This window comes from Schistocerca piceifrons, chromosome 2, assembly GCF_021461385.2.
Source record: "Schistocerca piceifrons isolate TAMUIC-IGC-003096 chromosome 2, iqSchPice1.1, whole genome shotgun sequence".
In the NCBI taxonomy this organism is placed as follows: domain Eukaryota; kingdom Metazoa; phylum Arthropoda; class Insecta; order Orthoptera; family Acrididae; genus Schistocerca; species Schistocerca piceifrons.
The window spans coordinates 546770525-546794517 of record NC_060139.1 but is presented as its reverse complement, the minus strand read 5'-3'; the positions used below and the strand labels follow the sequence as shown (position 1 = coordinate 546794517).

At 44.7% G+C, this 23993-nt stretch overlaps 1 protein-coding gene across 1 annotated transcript in view; it reads left to right on the top strand.

Annotated features, from left to right (window-relative positions):
* Positions 1-4495: 4495 nt before the first annotated feature.
* Positions 4496-23993, top strand: part of LOC124775572 (agrin-like) — a 104197-nt gene continuing 84699 nt past the window's right edge. The window contains exons 1-6 of the mRNA XM_047250402.1: positions 4496-4502; positions 4601-4828; positions 13258-13509; positions 18233-18481; positions 21110-21178; positions 23835-23972. Coding sequence (XP_047106358.1) covers positions 4496-4502; positions 4601-4828; positions 13258-13509; positions 18233-18481; positions 21110-21178; positions 23835-23972 — 943 coding nt within the window. The remainder of the gene's footprint in view (positions 4503-4600; positions 4829-13257; positions 13510-18232; positions 18482-21109; positions 21179-23834; positions 23973-23993) is intronic.

Sequence of the window (23993 nt, the reverse complement as noted above, 5' to 3'; positions counted from 1 at the left end):
TAGTGAAGAATACCTTTAAGGCGACAAAGACGCCGTTATCAACACCTCAGTGACTTCGAATGACCTCGTGTTATAGGGCTACAAGAAGCTGGATGTTGCTTCTGCGATATTGCAGAAACACTTGGCAGGAATGTAGCCGCTGTACATGAATTCTGGCTGCGGTGGTCAGGAGCATGTATGGTCGCAAGAAGACCGGGCTCCATATATTCACTTGGCACTACTTGGCGTATGGCTATGACGCATCGTACTGCATCTGCAGCAGTAATATGAGCAACAGTTGGCACCACAGTGACACATCAAACTATTGCAAATTTATTATTTCGATGAACAGCTACTAGCCAGAAGCCCCGTAGCGTACATTCTACCGATAAATGGAAATGTCGTGTGGCTAGGGCCTCCCGTCGGGTAGACCGTTCGCCTGGTGCAGGTCTTTCGATTTGACGCCACTTCGGTGACCTGTGCGTCGATGGGGATGAAATGATGATGATTAGGACAACACAACACCCAGTCCCTGAGCGGAGAAAATTTCCGACCCAGCCGGGAATCGAACCCGGGCCCTTAGGATTGACAGTCTGTCACGCTGACCACTCAGCTACCGGGGCGGACATTCTACCGATCAAGAACCACCGCCTTTTGCGACTTCAATGGAACCAAGCGAGACTTCATTGAAGGACGGTATGGAGGCCTGTTGTATTTTCTAATGAAAGCTGATACTACTTCGGTGCCAATAGCGGCTGTGTGTTGTTTAGGAGGAGGCCAGCTGAGAGTCTGTAACGAACCTTTCTGCGTGCTAAAAGCACTGAACCTACACCTGTAGTTATGGTCTGGCGTGCGATTTCGTATGACAGCAGGAATACTCTCGAGGTTATGCCATGCACCCTGACTGCAAATTTGTACGTCATTCTTGTGAGTAGACCTATGTTGTCATTCATGAACAGGATTCCAGGGCTGTTGTAACACAACATGTTCTGCAGAGTGTCGGAATATTGCCTTGGCCTGCTCAATCATCAGATCTGTCTCCAGTCGAGCTCGTATGGGACGACATCGGACGGCAACTCTAGCGTTATCGACAAATAACAGTAACGGTCCCTTACTGACCGACCGAATGCAACAGGCATGGAAATGCATCCCACAAACTGACATCGGGCCCCTGTAAAACGCCATGCATGTACGATTTCATGCTTGCATTCAACATTCTGGCGGACACACCAGTTATTAATATACCATAAATTCTCATTTGCATTGACTTACCTCACATTTACATCAACCTGTGATCTTGCAGAGTTAACCTCTTAAGTATGTTACCTAGACAAATGTATTCCCGGAAGTACACAAACTTAGGGAAGAATTTCACAAGTTTTTGCGGTGCCTCGTCGTCGCCCGTTGTTCCGGTAATGATGAAGTTACTCACCTTGGTGAGCTCTCCAGAAGCGCAGACTGCCCTGAAGTAACGTGTAATATACCTAAAGAAAAGAAGAAATCTAGCTGTATTACAAGTGTGAACAGGGTGCAAGGAATTAAACGTTTCTGTAGTGTAAAGAGAGTTCATATCATTAGCTCTAGCTGTAGTTATCAAATTAAGAAAATAAACTTGAACAAAATATCTGTGCTGCGTTATCACTTTGAGTGCACACATTTTGCTACGAAGTTCGTCCTAGAACACAGAGAAGTGAAGATACGGAAATAATCAAAATCTTTACTGATTCTTTCTCACTTACACTACTCTGTCTCTCTCCCCAATAGGCAACGTAATATTTGAGCTCTCGACCACACAGTCGTGGGTCAGCTTACCTCAGATAAGGATACTTTTACGACACTTTGCCGAACCGGATCAGTGGATACATTCGGACTAGAGGGGGTGCAAAGTCGTACTGATAAGTGGACTCATACTGCGAAGTTCTTTGTAAATCAGACACGATTTTGTTGTCACTGAAAAATAGTCACATACTCTCTCAATCTGTAAAGTTTCATTTCGTATCCTCCCGTGCTGTAATTTCAGCTTGCTAGAAAATCTATATGGAGTACATAATCTACAACACTTTCGCTGATTCCGAATAAAATTTTACATTTTCGGGAAAAATTAGAAGAAAAACAAAAGTAGCGAGACATGGGCTTCAAGGTGATGATTTTATGATAAAATAAATCTACGATAAAAATATCAAGTTTGATTCTTTAATATCTTCATCATCATCATCTTCATCAGTGTTCTGCCCTAGGGCAGGTCTTCCCCCCGTAGCTCTCCATGCAGTCCTGTCACTTGCTACCATCTTCGTTTTCTCATAATTGTTTTCTATCCTTACACTATCCTCCATCTGGTATCCTCTGGGTCCTCTTCTTCTTCTTCTCCCCTTCTTCTTCTTCTTCTTCTTCTTCCTCCTCCTCCTCTTCCATTCACCGTTCCTTCCATAGCATCCATCAGTAAACAATCCCTTCTCATCCACCGTTCAAGTCAGTTGTGTTTCCTCTTCCTGATTACCTTTGAAATTTCTCTCTCTTTCCCTTCTCTTCCGAACACCTCCTCATTACTCACTTTATCCGTTTTACCCCTTCCATCTTCCTGCAAATCCGCCTCTCAGATGCTTCTATTCTTCTTTCTTCCTCTTTCTTCAGTGTCTATGTCTCAACTACGTATGAAGCACTTTGCCAGCCCTTCTGCAGGTCCCCGTCCATGCACCCACCTAGAAGCCTCCTCTTATTAAGTGCCTTCTTGGCAATTTCCATACGTGTTCACACCTCCTTATCACATCTCATGTCGCCCATAATAATGCTTCCCAGATATTTAAAAGCACTAACTTGTTCTATATCTTCCTGTCCTAACTTTATAGTTGTTTTTACTTTTCTTGTACTTATCACCATACGTGCTACCCTTTTCTCATTAATTCTCTTTCAGAATTCCTCACAGGTGTTATTAATCATTTTGAGATTCGAGTCATACTTCTTTCGCTCTTCTGCGAATAACACGATATTATCCGCAAGTGGAATACATTCTATCGTCCTACCACTAACCCGCACTCCCCTATTTTGTTTCAAATCTTTTTGAATAATATGCTCCAAATATACGTTAAAATACTGGGAGAGACAGCAGCCTTGCCTTACTCCCCTTTCAATTGTGCTTTCCTCTGACATCTTATTCCTAATCTGAACTCGTATTTTCTGCTGTAGGTATAGGTTTTTTATCAGCCTTCTATTCCTCGAGTCGACGCCATTGTTCCTTAGAATGTCCATTAATTTATTCCAATGTAATCTATCAAAGGCTTTCCCCAAGTCAGTGAAAACAGCATAAACCTCGCTTCCTCTTTTAAGGCATCTCTCTCCTATAATTCTCAGCAGTTCAGTTGCATGTCTTGTACCTTTTTGTATCGTCATATCTTGAGCCTATAAAAATTACGAAATCGACCTTCACGGTAACTATTACATCAATCATCTTCAAACTCATGATCTATTGTTCTTATAAAAAATGTAACAATTCAAGTTACAATTTGCAGTATGTTAATTATTACGAATTTTTTGAACGTGTTGTTGTGAAATCTCTAGCCGCACGCACATTCAGGCAGCTCGCACGCTTGACCGGTGGGGGAGAACTGTCGGGGGAGGGAGGGGGGGAGGGGATCCCACTCTGTGCTCCGTACTATCTTCCACTTCCTGAAAGCAAACAGATTCACTCTCTTCCCTGCTGTGCGAGCATAGTTCATGTATGTGGAGCGGTTTAGTGACATTATCTACGGACATTAATGGATATGGGCAATACTCATGCTCTTTGGATATCATATTCACCCGTTAATAATAACTGCCTTATAACCCTTGTGAATGGAATCTTCCAGCAAAATAAAGCAATTTGCAGAAGGATACAGGTGCTGACGACTGGCTGTACCGGACGAACAAGAGTTGCCAATTGACACTGCTGGAAGTTTTCGGGTATTGACCAACCAGGTTATCTGTCAGAAGTTTGTGACGTCAGTATTAAGCCACGCGCCATTCAGTGGATGTGGGGGATTGCTCACACAGTGGCGTGTGGATCCATGAACGCCTAACTAACATCTCTAGTAACGAGATCGACAGTTAGTCTGACTACTGCCAAATAGTAAAGTCTGACGCGGCAGTGTGTAGATCCTGCCTAGCGAAGACTTTGTATAATTAACAAGGTTTTGCAATGAAATGAACACCCTTAGCTGGTTACAGGCGTTGACATACGTCCACGGGGACAGATGAAAATGTGTGCCCCGACCGGGACTCGAACCCGGGATCTCCTGCTTACATGGCAGACGCTCTATCCATTTTTTTAAATCTCATTTTTTGTCCTAGATTGTTCGTTGAATTTGTTCGTGGCGGACGTCCTTTGACGCCTGTTCAGGTTGATCGTTGATTCTTTCACTCAGTTTTTTTGTTACAGAGGGTAGCTAAACCCTCATTCATCTGAGCCACCGAGGACACAGAGAACAGCGCGACTGCAGGGATTTATCTTTGGTACGCCTCCCGCGGAACAAGGTTTTGACGAATGAATCGTAACGGGTGATGACTGAGAATACGTGATTTTCGGCCAGCTGTGCACCGAAGTACAACTTGACGCGAGCGTGTTTGTGACAGACGTTGTGTTCGGCAGAGCCGTGCCGGGACGTGCGGTGCAGCGAGGAGGGCGCGGTGTGCCGGGTGTCGGCGTCCGGGCCGCGGCGGCAGGCGCAGTGCTCGTGCGGCGGCGGCTGCCGGGGCCCGCCTCAGCCCGTCTGCGGCTCCGACGGCCGCTCCCACGCCAGCGACTGCCACCTGCGGCTCGCCGCCTGCCGCCAGGGGCTCACCCTCACCATCCTCTACAGGGGCGGCTGCCACACCGGTAAGTCCCGACACTGACAACAGCACCGCTCTACATGGGTAGCTGCCCTACAAACAACATCGCTCTACAGGGGTAGGGGTAGTTGCTGTACCAGTAAAGCTCACTACAACCCCGTTCTACAAAGATAACTGTCATACTGGGAAAGCTCCCCACACACAACATCACACTGTAACTGCAGCTGCCACACCAGCAAGGCTCCCAAAAAACAACATAATTCTACAAGGGTAGCTGCCATGCTGGTAAGAGTCCCCACAAACAACATCACTATGTAAGAGTGGATGTCACATCGGCAAGGCTCCCCTCAAACAATGTCACTCGACTAGCTGCCACACCAGTAATACTAACCAGACAGAAAACCACTCGGCAAGAATAGCTATTACACTGCTGAGGCTCCCCACAAATAACAACACTCTATAATGATAGTTGCACACCAGTATTACTTCCCACAAACACCAAGACCACTCTGCAAGGATAACTGCTGCACTGGTAAGATTTCTCACAAACAACAACACTACCATGGGTAGTTGCCACACGGGTAAGGCTCCCACGAAGCAACTAACGAACTGTACAACAGAGGTTGCACCTTCAGTAAGGCTCCACAGTGGTAGCTGACACATTAGTACTGCTCCCCACAAACATCAACATCGCTTTACAGAGAGAGCTGCTACACTGGCAAGTCATCCCACAAGCAAGAACACTACAAATGTAGCTGCTACACTGACAAGGCTCCTCACATACACCAGCACTCTACAAGAGTAGCTGCCACCGGTGTATGTCTCCACTAACAGCTGCACCATTCGACAAGTGTAACTGCCACATCGATACGCCTCCGCACCACCACTCTATAAGGGTAGCTGGCACACCAGCAAGGTTCCCCCCAGTCAACATTATTCTGCGAGGGTAACTGTCACAATGGTAACGCTACCCCGAGGAGGAGGAGGAGATTAGTGTTTAACGTCCCGTCGACAACGGGGTCATTAGAGACGGAGCACAAGCTCGGATTAGGGAAGGATGGGGAAGGAAATCGGCCGTGCCCATTCGAAGGAACCATCCCGGCATTTGCCTGAAGTGATCTAGGGAAATCACGGAAAACCTAAATCAGGATGGCCGGACGCGGGATTGAACCGTCGTCCTCCCGAATGCGAGTCCAGTGTGCTAACCACTGCGCCACCTCGCACGGTAAACGCTACCCCGAAACATCATACAAATGTAGCTGGCATTCTGACAAAGCTCTTCACAAACAATATTACTCTATAGGGGTAACTGGCACAGTAGTAAGTCTCGCCAAACAGAACCCCTTTCTACAAGAATAACTTCCACACCGGTAAGGACCGCCACAAACAACAACACCCCGTAAGAGTAGCTGCCACACTGGTAAGGCCACCAAGTAACAGAAACACCACTCTACAAGGGTATCTGCTACACCAGTAAGTCTCCTCGTAAACAGCAACAAGGATAGCTGCCATACTGGTAAGGCTCTCCACAAAGAGCAGCGCTCTACGAGGGAAACCTGACACAGGTATGCCTCTCCACTAACAGCAGCACCATTCTACAAGCGTAACTGCCACACTGGTAAGGCTCCCCAGACACAATGCCAAACTACAAATGTAGCTGTCTTACCAGAAAGTCGCCCCATAAATAGAACCACTCAACAAGGGTAGCTGCCACATCGGTAAGGCTTCCAAGAACCAACTACACCACTCAACAATAGAGGGTACTCGCAGGTAAGTTCCCCAGAAACAACTATACCACTCTACAATAGACGGGAAGCTAGAATAACAAATACAGTATTCATCTTTAAGCAATCAGCCCAGTGGCCCTTGGTGACTCAGATAGCTTGACCGCTGAGAGATTCGTAATTGGGTCTGTAGGTAGAACTTATTTCATTAGGTTGGCGACTATAAATAAAAAAAATCAGCTTATAAATCGTATGCATGTACGTAACTCGCCTCAATGCATAACTTGCTGATAAACCGCGTAATTGAAAGTTTCAGGCCGGCCGGTGTGGCCGTGCGGTTCTAGGCGCTTCAGTCTGGAACCGCGTGACCGCTACCGTCGCAGGTTCGAATCCTGCCTCGGGCATGGATGTGTGTGATGTCACTAGGTTAGTTAGGTTTAAGTAGTTCTAAGTTCTAGAGGACTGATGACCTCAGAAGTTAAGTCCCATAGTGCTCAGAGCCATTTGAACCATTTTTGAGCCAATTGAAAGTTTCATTACCATTCTACGCTCCAGTTGCCTTGCATAAGTCTTGAACACATGTCACGGAGTAAAATGTAACGTGCTTGATGACTGGCGTTCTTAAAATTGTCTGCCAAGTTATTGATGTAAAGATGTCTTTTCAAAAAAAGGTTCAAATGGCTCTGAGCACTATGGGACTTAACATCTGAGGTCATCAGTCCTCTATAACTTAGAACTACTTAAACCTAACTAACCTAAGGACATAACACACATCCATGCCCGAGGCAGGATTCGAACCTGCGACAGGAGCGGTCGTTAGGTTCCAGACTGTAGCGCCTAGAACCGCTCGGCCACTCAGGCCGGCAAAGATGTCTTTTAAGAGGAATGATTTGCCCTGTAAGGCTAATGGAGACCTCTTAAAGGTATCTTATACCACCATAACGCTTGTTTGAGAATGCAGTGGAACTATCCACAAAAAAGTCAGAAACGTATTAATTTTGAACACCAGCACTACCGCTACAGCTCGATTTTACCTGCTTGATCTGTCAGCATGTGGCAGGAGAGCAGAATCCGAATTTTGGCGGCAATTTGGCAAATGTAGTTACACATGTCTGGTTTCTTGGTTACGAAAGGTTTTGGTAAAAACTTTAACAAGCTCAATACACTATTCTTCTATTTGAAAGAGTAGTTCAAAGAAAGCAAGTAGTTACATGCAACAAACAATACTTACTTCATGATCTCATTAATTAAAGACTTTAGGAACATTGACCGCACAGAAACATGCGCTTCCTCTTTCACGTACGAATACTTATCAAAAGTAATGTTTGAATGTCACAAACGGATTATGAAAAACGTTAAATGGGATCCACGAGTAATTAAAATTCTTCAGTTACACAATTTGTATTCCACAGAACAATTACAAAATTGTATCACCTTCAGCACAGCGATCATTGGCTCTAATGAATTTGTCCCAGTGTTCCAACAACTGAACGAAACAGTTCTTTAAGTTATCTCAGTTGTGCTTCATAATGCCTCCTGTGATTTTTGTTTCACCTCTTTTGTGTCCAGGAAAGGTGTCGTGTCCGTACTGGGAACAGGAGTAATTGCCATGGTATCATCCGGTGAACAGGATGGCTGCGAAACAGTAATTTTTTGTTTCCAGCTAAAGCTGACCGACACTCAGTACTATGTGATTGGAAACGTTGTCTTGATGGAGGGCACAATGTTTCGATAGTCACAGAGCAGAACGTTTCCTTCGGCCGTACCTCACGCAAACGCTTTAACACTTGCAGTACGTAATACCGGTTAACTGAGGGGCCTGGAGGAGCAAATTAAAGGTGATCTCTCTTTCATGCCAGAAAAAAACCATTTCACAGTAGTTATTAGCTATGCTTTCTTCGCTGTGGGCGAGGAAACACAAACCTGAACGCTTTCTCCAAGCACGACTGTGGAAGCAGCGCGGCAGTTTCTGCACCTCATTACCATACAAGAAAACAGAAACTGGTGTCATCATGTTATTGTTTAATGCTTTAATGTTTATAACTGCAAAATCTCGGAACACATGGAGTAGAGATTACGAAAATAAATACTATTACTGCGACGTGACTGATGCTTTCATAAGAGATGATGGTTGGTCGACTGGACCACAACAATGTGCAGTAGAGGCACCCAACAAGGGAACTCGTCTCTCGCCCACAGGAAAGAAATTCTCGTTTGTGTTCGCCTTCGTACATACGCCTGCGATAAATGAAATGGACGATGGACAGAATCTTGTAGCACCCTCCACTTTGCATTACTGTTTTTTGTTTTCATAAGTATTTTGACTGGTATGATATGACCCGCCATTATTTTCTGTTCTCGACTCTTTCTCCGTCTCGAAGGAGCGCAAACACTGTGAGCCTCAATTATTTATTCTATATGCTTTAACCTCAATCTTCCCCTACGGTTTTTAGCAGCATACGGCTTCTTGTATCACTACGAAAGTTATTTCCTGGTGCTTAACACATGCCATGTTATCCTGTCCCTTCTTCTAGTTCGTGTTTCCCACACATTCTTTTTCATCCCACTTCTACGGAGGATCTCACAATTTATTATAGGAACAGTGCGCTTAATTTTCAGCACATCAGAAACGTTTGAAATCATTTCTTTCCCTATGTACCGATAGTCCACATTGCACTTCACCACACTGCTGGGCTTCGGATGCAGAATCGCCGAGATAATTGTACAAAATTAAGATCGATGTTTGATATTAGTAGACTTATCTTTGGGAGAAGTGTTCCCTGTGCCTATAGTCTCCTTCTTATGTCCTACGTACTTCATCCGCTATGTGCCATCTCCCTTCGAGGTTATTATAATTCCGTAATTTTATTTGCTAAGTGATCCTCAGTTTCTTCTTAATCTCATTACTTTATCCCTCAGTACTTTCGTCTTTGTATGTTTTACTCTGTCTATATTCTGTACCGAGTATACAGTTAATTCCACCCAATAGATCGTGTAATTGTTTCCAATTTTTTACTGAGGATGGCATTGTCATCAACGAATCGTATCATTGATCCACTGCGAAACGTTTATTTTAGTTCCTTCACTGCCTTCTTAGATGTACAGGTAGACAGAATGAGTCGATACCTTACGCCCATTTTAATCTCAAAATTTTTGTCTTGGTCTTCGATTGTAATAGTTCCCTTTAGGTTACTGTACATATTAAATAATTTGAATTAATATTGTCTCTTAATCGACCGTGACTGTTTCAAAAATATAAGAAGGATTTCAAATACCGCTATCAGCCACAAAATTTGTTGACAACTAAATTATTTATTTAGCGACATGTTCCGAGGTGATACCTCATCATCATGCTATAAAGGCATTTCAAAAACGTTTGACACATGTTTATACAGATATTAAAGCTTCTTTATATGACTGCTGTGACCATCCTGTGGAGAGAGAGAAGGATAACCTAGTAAGAGGTGATGTCACTTTGTGTGTTGGTCTTCTGTTCACATGAAATTTTTTTGTAAAACAATCATTCACTTGTTGTGCCACGCCATTTTGTGACTGGTAGCGGCATTTGAAATCCTTTTCATATCTTGTACATGTTATCCATATTTTCTTATGGAATCTTTTCGTTATTAGGAATTCCAGCCCACATTGGCAGACGTAACTCTTGCCTTTATCGATCGCTCAGCCAAACAGATAGACATCCAAGAAGTCTTCAGCTTTGTTCTTCATTCTTGTATATACACTATCTGATCAAAACAATCAGGACACCTACTAGCGGGCATTGATATGGGGTGTGTCAAGCCTTTGTCGTTATAAGTGTGGACTCTGCTTTGACACTTTTACTGAGGTGTCTGAATGTCTGTAGAGGAATGCCAGCGCATTCTTTCTCTAGAGCTCAAACAAGAGAAGGTGTTGATGCTGAACGCTAACGTCTGGAGCAAAGTGGACGTTCTAACTCATCCCAAAGATGGCCCATTGTGTACAGGTCGGGACTCCAGACAGGCCAGTCCATTCCAGGAATGTTATTGTCCATACACCATTGCCTCGCAGATACGACTTTACGACAGGGTGCGTTCTCATGCTGATACAGATAATAACTGTCTCCGAATTGTTGTAACTGTTCGCATAATTAATGCAGGAGACAGTACTATAAAATCAGTTCATATCCTTCCACATTAACCTTTTTTAAATTGCTACAAGGGGACCACATTCTAACCAGGAAATACACCACCACGCTGTAGCGGCAGTACCTTCATACTTCACTGTTGGGACTTCACGTGGTAGCAGGTGACGTTCTCCAGACATTCGAAAAACCCGAAACCTTCTGTCGGATTGACACAGGGTGTAGTGTGATTCATCAGCCCAAATCGCTCGTTTCCAGTCATTTGTCCAATGGTGTTACTCTCTCAACCACCTCAAGCTTCGCTTAGATTTGACTACAGAAATCTGTGACTTACGAGGAGCTACTCAATCATTGCAACCCATTCTTTTTAACTCGCTAGGCACGTTGTGCTGGTAGGAGTTTGGATTTCTTCTGCTGATTTCATCCATCTTCTGTAATGCTCGATGGTGCCTGTCCGTCAGCACATGAGGCCTACCTGTTCATGGTTCAAATGTGGTTGTGCCTTTGTGTTTCCAGTTCACGATCACATCACAAATAGTCGACTTGGCCAGCTTTAAGAGGGTTGAACTGTCCCTGATGGATTTGTTATTCAAATGAAATTTTGAAATTATCCAAGGTTGTTCAGACCAAACTTGCAGTTGTTATCTGTGCTACTTTGTCAGTAGCAAGAAGCTATAGTTGCTCACAGGCACTAGTTAAACAAGCTCAACAGTTGAACAATAGGTTGAAAGAAAATTAGGACTCGTTAGAAGTCACTGAGCTTATCTGAACGATCGAATCTGCTGTTATTGCCTTTTTTTCTTTATTGTTATTTCACTCCCCAAAATGGGGTGGGCTGGCAGTGGCACAATACGCCGCTCTTCAGCCAAGAGAGTTACAGAAAAACATAGTCAAATGAGAATAGAACACATAACATAGAATGGTATAATAATAATAATGGTGAATAAACAAGAACAAAAATAGATGAGTGTAAATGGTTGATTTAAAAACAACATAGACGAGAGCCACATACACATGCAGAGAATGAGCACTGTGAGTCGACACGTAAACAAAGAAACACTGCAGTGGGAACACAAATGAATGGTGCTGGCGACACTGTTGGTGCTGGTGGAACGTAGCACTGCACACGGCACTGGAGAAACACTGACATCACAACGAAAATGATAAAAATCACTGTACCGAATGGGACCTACCACTGGGTGAAGGGTAGGAGGGGGGGGGGGAAGGAAAGGGAGGGGGGATAGGCGGTAGGGGGAAGCCAGGAGGGGCGAGGAGGGGGGCAGTTGAGGGGAGAAGTAAGGAGCCGGAAGCCTGGGGGAGGGGGTGAAAAGGAGAAAGAAGGTGGCCAGCAGGGGAAAAGGAGGAAGAAGAGAAGGTGGAGAGGAAGGGAGAGAGGGAACCCTGAGGAGGGGGTGGGGGGAAGAAGGAGGGATTAGATCTGGTAGGAGGGGTAGATGGAAGGCATGAGGACATCAACTGGGAAGGGTAGTTGGCGGAAGCCACCTTGGGTGAGGGTATGGAGTGTGTGGGGATGGAGACTACATCTACATCTACATACATACTCCGCAATCCACCATACGGTGCGTGGCGGAGGGTACCTTGTACCACAACTAGCATCTTCTCTCCCTGTTCCATTCCCAAACAGAACGAGGGAAAAATGACTGCCTATATGCCTCTGTACGATCCCTAATCTCTGTTATCTTACCTTTGTGGTCTTTCTGCAAAATGTAAGTTGGCAGCAGTAAAATTGTACTGCAATCAGTCTCAAATGCTGGTTCTCTAAATTTCCTCAATAGCGATTCAGGAAAAGAACGCCTCCTTTCCTCTAGAGACTCCCACCCGAGTTCCCGAAGCATTTCCGTAACACTCGCATGATGATCAAACCTACCAGTAACAAATCTAGCAGCCCACCTCTGAATTGCCAGATGGGACACTGTGGTACAGGCCCAGCACCAGGCTAGGGTGGGAGAGGATGGGGGAAACCAAAGTATTGGGGGAGATCCAGTTTGCTGGAGACGTATAGGATTCATATTCATTCAGGGAAGAGGAGGAGATGGGGGAAGGGTTCAAATGGTTCAAATGGCTCTGAGCACTATGGGACTCAACTGCTGAGGTCATTAGTCCCCTAGAACTTAGAACTAGTTAAACCTAACTAACCTAAGGACATCACAAACATCCATGCCCGAGGCAGGATTCGAACCTGCGACCGTAGCGGTCTTGCGATTCCAGACTGCAGCGCCTTTAACTGCACAGCCACTTCGGCCAGCATGGGGGAAGGGAATCAGATCATAAAGGTTCCGCACGGGGGACGGGAGACGGATGCGACAAGCGAGTTGGAGTGCATGGCGCTCGAGTATTTGGAGGGATTTGTAGTTGCGGGGGGGGGGGGGGGGGGGGTGCAGCGAAGATCCAAGTGTGGTGGGCATAACACAGGATGGGGCGGATGAGGGACTTATAGGTATGTAGGATTGTGGCGGGTCAAGCTATCGTGACACCTAGTGGTCAACTCCGCACCAAACAGGGGTACGGGGATGCTTGTGACCAGATAATGTGTTATTGTGTTGGGCAACTTGGACCGCTCTAGGCAGAGCTGAGAGTGAGTGTGGCGAGTGCAGCGGTGTGTGTGCGCAGGCGTGAACCCGTGCGCGGCGGCCGCTTGCCGAGCCGCGGGCCCCGGCGCCGGCGCCGGCGGCTGGCCGCGTTGCCTGGTGTCGCCGTCGTCCGGCGAGGCGCGCTGCCTCTGCCCGCCCGCCTGCCCCGCCGCCGCGGCGCCCGTCTGCGGCTCGGACGGCCGCTCCTACCAGACGCTGTGCCACCTGCGCAGGGACGCCTGCCTGCGCAGGGACCCCGCCCTGCACGTGCTGCACGCCGGCGCGCCCTGCGGTCAGTATACCGTCTACTCGCGTCCTCGTTAAGCTGCGAATTTTGTTCATGTGCCTTTCGGCTGCCGTCACAGAGGTGTCGACAATGATCGCTAGAAGTCACACGATAACTGAAATCTATTCTAGCCTCCTTGTGCGGCATGTATACCGCGACGCCTCTGTGCTTCGTGACGACTGGGCACTTTGAATTTTGCTACTGAAACATCGCCGAATGCATGTGAATGATCTCTACCTGTCTCCAAAACGATGTGGCAAATACTATATGCTCTTTTCTCAGTTAAGAAAATAAGTAGATAAATTTTGCTAATATGTTCATATGGTTCAAATGGCTCTAAGGACTATGGGACTTAACATCTGAGGTCATCAGTCGCCTAGACTTAGAACTACTTAAACATAACTAACCTAAGGACATCACACACATCCATGTCCGAGGCACGATTCGAACCTGCGACCGCAGCAGCAGCGCGGTTCCGGACTGAAGCGCCTAGAACCGTTCGGCCACAGCGGCCGGCTTGCTAATATGTGTATGAGATGAAAAGAGGAGCGTTGTATTACATATTCGAGATGATTCATGGTGACATTGAAAACCAAAATTACAATCACTATGCAGAACTTGAAATAAATTCAGTTAACTTTCAATGACAAAATTCAACACCGATGTTAAAGACAAATATAAATTTTAGAATAAATTTTTCTGGACACCTAACGCACTGGAAAATGGAGACACATGCACCATATTTGCAAACAATCTCATGTAACAGAGTCACCACTCAACTGGCACAAAAACCAATAATAATAATAATAATAATAATAATTAAAGCTAGACAGCTAATTCTCAAATAACACAATCCACAAAAACACCTTAACTATAATAGCTTTAAGCATCAAAATTAACAACGCCCCCTTTCTCACTCGAACACAATTTTTTTTTCTCAGATTGTAATCGAGGCCTAAAATTTCCGTTATAGGTTTTGTCTACGTTCCAGACGCATAATGTAATAGAAGGTATCATTCAATTACTTATTACTAAATTTTGAAGTTGTTCGAAACTTGCGGTTCCCAACAAAGTAGCATTTCCGACCATAGACAATAGTTATTATCTTTCTCTTTCTCTGCGTGCCATAAACTCCTTCTTCCTTGTGCTAAAATTAAGCAAGTCTCACAACCCACGTTTTGAATTTGGTAATCTTCCCGGTTCGACCGAAGAAAACAGATCTAAATTACGCTGACCGTCGTCTGAAGTCCGTGCTTTCAGACGTTGAGATAGGTTGCAACGAGATGACGCAACTACTGGCGCTCTGATTTGGAAAGACTGACAATCCTCAGCCGTTGTCGGTCGTCAGCGGATGCCGCAATGTCGGTGCAATTCTCGCTGCAACCTTAGTTAGCAGTCTAAAGTGACGACCCGTCCATTGCGTGGATACATATCAACCTCTCCGCTTGTTGAACTTGTTTAAATCTCCAGACTGCTATCTGAGTCTTGATAACGTCTGATGATGTCTGCAGCTTTGGGAGGAGAAACGTTACGTATAGGAATATGCTTTCAATCACGACTTAAAACCCATAAAACAAAAATCACCAACGATGCACCAAAATTATGTTCCACCCCCTGCGTACTTCCGAGCATGTGAGGGCCTACGTTCAAGACGAGAAGGGACTGAAAGACTAGGTCTCATTAAACTGAAAAATAACCTTAAAATTAAATAAAAATAAAACAGGAACCAAAATGAAAGCAGTCGGTTCGAAAGTACATTCCTTGTAGATATGGGGTGACAACGACTGTTACTAACACTCAAAATAGTGATGCTGCACCTTGTGCATTATAACATGCTTGTATACTTCTTGACGTTCTCTCCTCAAAATGGCTTAGTCTCGTTCACAATCGGAGAAACAACGCGCTCCAATGAGAAGGTACATTTACTTTTATCTCTATCACACAGGTGGCTGTACATAGCAACTTCCTGTGGTTAATATTATTAATAACGAAATTTGCAACTAAAGAGTGTCTTTCAGAATTTATTATGCCCTATTTTAGTACAGTCACATACTTATTAGAGGGGTTAGTTGGTTATCCTACATGATAGTGCTCACTAGTGGACAAAAGTTAAACATTACTGTCAATGATAGTTATAATTCCCTTCAACTGGAATTGTGTAACATGCGTACAATAGGTGAATCCGTAGCTGCAAACAGTCGTAATTCAGACATGGAAAACTGTGCAGCAGGCGTACAATGTTTTAGTGATGTTTGCACGAGGGGGCAGAATATAATCTATTTGGTGAGCTGGGAGTGTAATGAACTAAGACATGATTTAGGCTCTATTTTCTACAGTAGAATAATCAAATGCCCCCTTTCAGATCACATACAGATAACTGGTCCACTAGGACTGGTAGCCATGAATAAAACCTAAATAATAAAACGAGATTAATTCGCATCAAGGTTGTTGGCAGGGTTTCCACAGAATAAAACGGTCTTAAGCGTAGATATCTTACATTTTCTCACATACGTTCATTAAACTTTTTTCTTCGTGAGCTCGTCTGACACGAGTTTGATGTCATTGTCCATAATGACGGTGTACTGTAAAATGTGGGCATTTTGGACAGTAAAAAACTGACAATGGCCGAACTAAAGAGGGTAGAAATTGCAGAGTGCAACTGCAGGATAAGTGTTTCTGAAAGCGAGAAATTTTAAACATGGAATTTATTTTAAGTATTAGAAAAACTTCTCCGAAAGTATTTGTCTGAAATGTGAAGTGAAATATTTGTCTGAAATGTGAAGCGAAACGTGGATGATAAAGAGTCAGCCCAGAAGGGAACAGAAACCTTTGAAATGAGTGATACAGAATAATAATGAAGATTGGGTGAATCAAATAGCTGATGAAAGGATACTGAATCAAACTGGGAGAAAACGAAACCTTTGGCACAAAATGACAGATATTGAAATTAGTGGCCACGGGATACAGATCACCTGAAATCGCTCAAGAGAGGAAAGGCGACTTGACATGACTAGATACCAATACGGTTCCACATAGAGTTTGCGGGACTTACTGCTTTTCTAGCAGCAGTGCACTATAGGTCGATGGAGGAGCGAAACTTTCCTCGTGCTGGAAAAAAAAGCGCGTTATTCACATTTTCAAAAAATGTTGTCGAAAAGACACAATAAAATATAGGCCTGTAACGTTGACGAAGATCTGTCGTGGAACATATTTTATGATCGCTTGTTGTGACATTTCGGGAGATCTAAAATATCCTCTGTAGGAATGAACACGGATTCTGTAGAAACAACGAACGTGTGAAACACACCTCGATCTGTCTATCCACGAGACCCAGAAAGCAGTAGATACCAGCGCCCAAGTTGACGTGTTCGTTGACTACCAGAAGGCATTTGATACAGTTCAGCAGTACCACCTAGTGAACAAAATACGAGCGTACGAAATATCAGACCAGTTATGTGATTGAATTGAAGAGTTCTAACAGACCAAAGACGTTGAAGTAACTATGAGTGTACCGCTAGGGACTGTTACAAGATCATTACTTTTCACAAGGTATACAAGTGACCTTGCTGATAACGTGGGAAATTTCACGAGGCTTCTAGCGGATGGTGTTGTAGACAGAGAAATAGCGACGCTATAAAATTGTACCGGAATGAAGGAATAAAGCCGGTCGGGTTGGCCGAGGGGTTCTAGGCGCTACAGTCTGGGACCGCTCCGACCGCTACGGTCGCAGGTTCGAATCCTGCCTCGGGCATGGATGTGTGTGATGACCTTAGGTTAGTTAGGTTTAAGTAGTTCTAAGTTCTAGGGGACTGATGACCGCAGAAGTTAAGTCCCATAGTACTCAGAGCCATTTGAACCATTTTTTTTTGAAGGAGTAAACAGATGTAGCGTATCGTGCCTAAAAAGGCACAAAGTACGGTTATTGCATGCTTACATGATTGTAGAATAAATACTGGACGCAGACGCATCCATAAAATATGCGTACGGAACGATTTAAAGTGGAACACAAGAAACTTATTCCAGGTAAGGCAGATACCAGACTAAGACTGATCGGTAGAACTCTCAGGAGCTGTAGTCCACAATCATTTCAACATACAAAACCATCGTTCGATCGATACTTAGATACTACTCGTCAGTCTGGGATCCATTCCGGATGGGGTTGACATAGGAAATAGAGAAGATCCAGCTTCATTTAGTAAGTGCGAAAGCGTAACGGAAATGACGAGTCAAGTCCAGTAGCAGACGCTGCCGTAGAGGCATCCTGTATCACGGTGTGGCTCACTGTTAAATTTCCGAGAGCGTAATTTCTAGATGGATCATCTAGTACACTGCTTACTCCTATCATGAACGCAAAGTTAGAGAAATTAAAGCTCACACGGAGACATACCGACTGTCATTCGTGTTACGAACCATTCGCAAACATATCGGGAAAGGTGGAGAGTGACAGTGGTACACGAAGTAGCGTTCGCCAGAAACCATATGGTGGCTTGTAGAGTGCAGATGTATACGTAGACGCAAGACTCGACCACACGAAGTGATATGTTGATAGGACACACGTAGAGGCATCAAGAACTGTCGAGGGAGACCAAGGCAAGAGTGTTCGAGCAGGTTCAGATCAATGTAGGTTGCGGCGGTTAGTTATACAGAGAAGAGGTCTGCACATAATGGACTAGAGCGAAGAGCTGGTCCACAACAGCAAAGTGTAAGTGTAAGTGTGGGCTGCCGACAGGTGCGGCAGAGAAGTGCGCGTGCTCCGGCGGCGAGGTGTGCGTGCTGCGCGCCGGCCGCTCCGTCTGCGAGTGCCCCGAGTGCCCGGCCAGCGGCGGTGACGCAGATGTCGACGACGCAGAGGGCGGCCGGGGGGAGGAGGTGTGCGGCAGCGACGGCCGCCGCTACGCCAGCCCCTGCCTGCTGCGGCGCGCCGCCTGCCTCGCCGGCAACACGCTCACCCAGGCCGCTCCAGACGTCTGCCGCACTGGTGAGTACCACCAGCTTCCACTACCAGCGAAACTGCGCTCTAATTCTGTTGTCAAGCATTCGCAAGAAAAGTCTCACACTGATGCGAAGTGTTTAATACATTTGCAAGTAACTACTAAAGAAGAAATAACTGCATGGGAGATTCATGTGAAGGAGAATTCTCTTACCTGCCAACTCATAAAAAATATTTGTGGCAAAAAATCCTCTTTAGTTACCAGTAGTTTATTCCAGGACCGGTTTCGAAGCCTAAAGCTTCATCTTCAGGTCCCACCAGATAACTACGGTCTCATAAATATGTGGCGTTGTGGCAAGTCAACCATACGCATGTAGGCGCAGGACCAGCAACCACTTCTGTGTCGTGCTGTCCAGGCGGGCTCTGTGGTTGCTGGTCCTACGCTCCCATGCATTCTGTTGACGTGTGTGTCATCCCCAACGACTGAGTGGCCGCCACACATTTATGAGACCGTAATTATCTGGTGGCACCTGAAGATGGAGCTTTAGGCTTCGAAACTAGTCGTGGAATAAATTCGGAAATTATTGGCAACTGAAGCGGATTTTTATTCTATAAATACGTTCCTTAGCTGCGGATATTCACTTGATCAACTATTTCTTCCATAAAAAATAAACTAATAAGAAATCAAGAAATAAATAATTGTAAAAACGACCCTAAGTAAAATCAGCCAGTAGAATAAAGTGTTTTGTTTGTCCACATTCTCAATTCTGCCTTCCTGAAACTGAATCAACGAAATTAACAGACCACTGGTATGGTGCAGAAGGATTGCGCCGTTTTGTTTTCGCTCTTCTAACGAAGTGCTGCAGTACTGTGGCATAGCGATTCAAAGCGGGCAGGAATACAGGGACGTATCTGCAAACACAGAAAAAATAACGACGTAAATTTATTTTACCGAGATGATATATAAAAATTTCCTGGCAAATAAGAATTGCGGGCCGCATCGGAGCTCGATCCTGGGATCTTTGACTTTTGCAGGAAAGTCCTCTATCGATATCTTCCACGAATAATACACGGAAAACAAGTAACCAGTATTGATCAAATCCAGTTTCATTTTCTAGCACATATTGTCAGCTCTTAGCTGCTTGAAAGCCCTCTCGGGACTGCGGTATCAGTACACGCAACACGGAAAGAAGCTCCTCTTTCCAGTAACGAAGAATTTCAACAGGATTTAGCTCTGACAGGAAGTGGTAACGCAAAGAGGGGCGAAGCGACTTACAGCGATCTGAATGACACGGCTAGCGAATAACAGCCGCTCACAGAACGGTGACTTAAGCTGCATGCCCTCCAGTCGCTTGCGGCTGAAAAAAATAGTTCAAATGGCTCTGAGCACTTTGGGACTTAACTTCTGAGGTCATTAGTCCCCTAGAACTTAGAACTACTTAAACCTAACTAACCTAAGGACATCACAGACATCCATGCCCGAGGCAGGATTCGAACCTGCGACCGTAGCGGTCGCGCGGTTCCATACTGTAGGACCTAGAACCGCTCGGCCACTGAGGCCGGCTGCTTTCGGCTGAAGTTTGGAAGTAAAATGGTACGTACTTTCTGTGGTCTCCGGTTGCTTAGCGCTGTTCTGATGGTAGCCACCATTGACCAGTCTATTTTTCCGGAAAACCGCAGATGTGTCTCTGGTTCTTCAGTGCCGCAGTGGTTAGCATATTAGACTCGCACTCGGGAGAACGACGTTTCAAATCCCCGTCCAGCGACCCAGATGTAGGTTTTCCGTGATTTCCCTAAATCGCTCCAGGCAAATGCCAGGATGGTTCATTTCAAGAAAACACGGCGGGTTTCCTACCCTATCCTTTCACAATCAGAGGTTCCATTCCGTTTCTAATGGCCACGCTGTCGACTGGACGTTCCTCCTTCTTCCTTATTTCTTCCGTCACAATAATCTTATGTCTGCGTACTTACAGAAAGTCTTTTGTGTCACAGTGGCACTCGTTCCGTTACTTATACTGCTGTTATTAAGTTGCTCAAAAGAGTGACCTGTTCATTATTTTGGGAACAGCAATACACCGCAATACACCCGCCTCTCCACCCCCCCCCCCTCCCTCCCGTGTCCTCGACGCCTCCCAGTTATGTTCACTGGTAACTTTTCAGTAGATACATTTTATATCCAGTAAAAGTTAGAGGTCCATACAGATACTTTCATTTATACTGTAGGTTATTAACTCAACACAAAATATATTTTTGCAACAATACTAAGAAAACTCTGGACACGTTATCTTGTGTTTTTATAGTTCGTTGTATAATTGGGAGAAACATTAAATTATGAACTCATATTCAGGTGGTGATTTTCCAGTGTTTTACACATATTTCAATACACATCTTCACCTGGCAGCCAACAAGTACAGTAATAAAAACAAAATGTAAGTGAACTTGAAGGTTTTTCTTTCTGTCTTCGCGAATGCCAATCTTCGAGTAGCCGACATGGGACTAAATTAGTGACGAAATGTAATGAAGCTGATTATGAATAACTAATACGAAATACATTTGTTGTCATCGTGTGTCAAAGCTGTACTTCATAAAAGAGTAATGAATTGACGAAACACTAAAATATCTTTTCCCGTTCATAATGTGCTAAAGTTACGTTCGTTTTTGTTTTTCTTTTTCAAGCTGGCGACTCAGGCCTCCGGCCGACAGAGAACGCTGGACAACTGAGGCACTGCGAATGTGACAGCAGAGGTGAGTTAAAGTTAAGACAGGGCACGTAAGGAGCGCTGACGTGGCTAAGTTGACGATGAAAGTAGGTAAAATTGTAGTTTGCAGCAGTAATAAAATAGTGATACGCATACAGAATACAGGTAATATACTGAAAAATCCGCCTCAGTTGCGAAATTTTTTTGGTCTTTACCTAGGCTTCGGCTAGAATAATCTAATCTTCTTCAGAAGCATAAAATTACTATAACATGCCAGGTAAGGGCCAGTCAACATTGAAATTAAAACCTATAGTACCATGGTACCATGTCGAACTAAAACTACTTAACTGAAGTCCAGCCCCGGCATCACTTCACCACGAGGTCGGTTGGCAGCGGCAACTACGTTGGTCAGTGCTATCGTAGTTACCGCTGCCAACCGACCTCGTGGTGAAGTGATGCCGGGGCTGGACTTCAGTTAAGTAGTTTTAGTTCGACATGGTACCATGGTACTATAGGTTTTAATTTCAATGTTGACTGGCCCTTACCTGGCATGTTATAGTAATTTTATGCTTCTGAAGAAGACTAGATCATTCTAGACGAAGCCTAGGTAAAGACCAAAAAATTTTCGCAACTGAGGCGGATTTTTCAGTATATTAGTCTATCACAGTTTCTGACGAGGCTGAAATACGCTAAAAATTCTTAGAATACAGGTCTCTTAAACATTTAGAACAATTAATGCCAATAGAAGTAAGAAAAGGGAACGACATAGCATTTACTTCCGGAGAACATACACTATCTCATCAAAAGTTTCCGAACATCTATTAGTTGACTTTGATATGGGGTGCGTCCACCCTTCGGCTTTATGATGGCTTGAAGTGTGCTGGGAACTCTTTCAGTGGCGTGTCTCAACGACTGTGGGGGAATGGCTGAACATTATTCTAGAGCTAAAACCAGAGAAGGTAGCGATGTTACACGCTGGGGTCTGGAGTGAAATTGACGTTGTAACTCATTCCAAAGGTCCTCTATTGGATTCATAGATGCTGCTTTAGGACAATCTTAACTGTCATGGTGATGCAATCATCCGCTTACAATTGTTCCTGTGCTGTACGCAGCACACAGTGATGTAAAATGTCTTCATATCCTTCCACATTTAGTACATTTCTAACCACGAAAAACACCCCATAGCGTATCATCACATTCTCCATATTTCACTGTTGACACAACACGTGACGGCAGTTAATGTTTTGCAGGTATTCGCCAAAACGAAACACTTCCATCGTATTGCCACCGTGTGTAGCGTGATTCATCACTCTAAATCACTCGTGTCCAGTCATCCAGTCTTCAACGACGTAGCTCTTTACTTCACGTTAAGGGTCACTTAGCACTGACAACAGAAATTTCGTGTTCTTTATCAGGACAGCTTGTGAGGAGCTGCTCGATTGTCGTATCCCATTCTTTTTAACTCTCAGTGTACAGTCATTGTGCTACTTGGACTGCTGGTAGCACTTTGGAACTCACTAGAGACTCCTCGCGCTGGTTTCATACTACTTTTTACAACTACCCTCTGTAATTCTCGACGGTCCATGTCCGTCAGTACATGAGGTCTGGCTCATCTGTGTTTAGCTGTGGTCGTTTCTTCGCGTTTCCATTTCACAGTCACATCACCAAGCGAGTGTCGACTTGGATAGCCTTAGAGGAGTTGAAATGTTCTCGATACATTTGTTACTCAGGTGACGACCAATGCCCAGTTCACATTCGAAGTCAGCGAACTCTTTAGACCGATCCATTCTGCTGTTATTGATTCTCTGCTCGTAGCACAATACTCCCCGCATCATTTTATACTGGCAGATCCGCCACTCGTGACAGCTTGATGTCCAGATACTTTTGCTCAGATAATGTAACTTGTTCTGCCTACATGCTAGGAAGACTAATAAATGTAAATCAGTTTGGCTAAGGTAAAATTAATAGATGAATGATTGTTGTGGTTGTTGTGGTCTTCAGTCCAGAGACTGGTTTGATGCAGCTCTCCACGCTACTCTATCCTGTACAAGCTTCTTCATCTCCCAGTACGTACTGCAGCCTACGTCCCTCTGAATCTGCTTAGTGCATTCATCTCTTGGCCTCCCTCTACGATTTTTACCCTCCACGCTGCCCTCCAATACCAAATTGGTGATCCCTTGATGCCTCAGAACATGTCCTACCAACCGATCCCTTCTTCTAGTCACGTTGTGCCACAAATTTCTCTTCTCCCCAATGCCACTCATTACCTCCTTATTAGTTATTTGATCTACCGATCTAATCTTCAGCATTCTTCTGTAGCACCACATTTCTAAAGCTTCTATTCTCTTCTTGTCTAAACTATTTATCGTCCACGTTTCACATCCATACATGGCTACACTCCATACAAATACTTTCAGAAAAGACTTGCTAACATTTAAATCTATACTCGATGTTAACTGATTTCTCTTCTTCAGAAACGCTTTCCTTGCCATTGCCAGTCTACATTTTGTATCCTCTCTACTTCGACCATCATCAGTTATTTTGCTCCCCAAATAGCAAAACTCATTTACTACTTTAAGTGCCTCATTTCCTAAGCTAATTCCCTCAGCATCACCCGATTTAATTCGACTACATTCCATTATCCTCGTTTTGCTAACAATAATATGGAATGAGAATGCAGGGACTTGTGTTGGTCCTTGCAGGATCCGTGTCGGACAGCTGCGACCCTACCACTGGGCAATGTGTGTGTAAGAGAGGCTTCACGGGGTTCAAGTGTGAGCAGTGCCAACCCGACTTCTGGGAGAGCCGCGGCGCGCGAGATGGCGTTGATGCATGCGAAGGTGTGTACCGCCAGCAGTCGA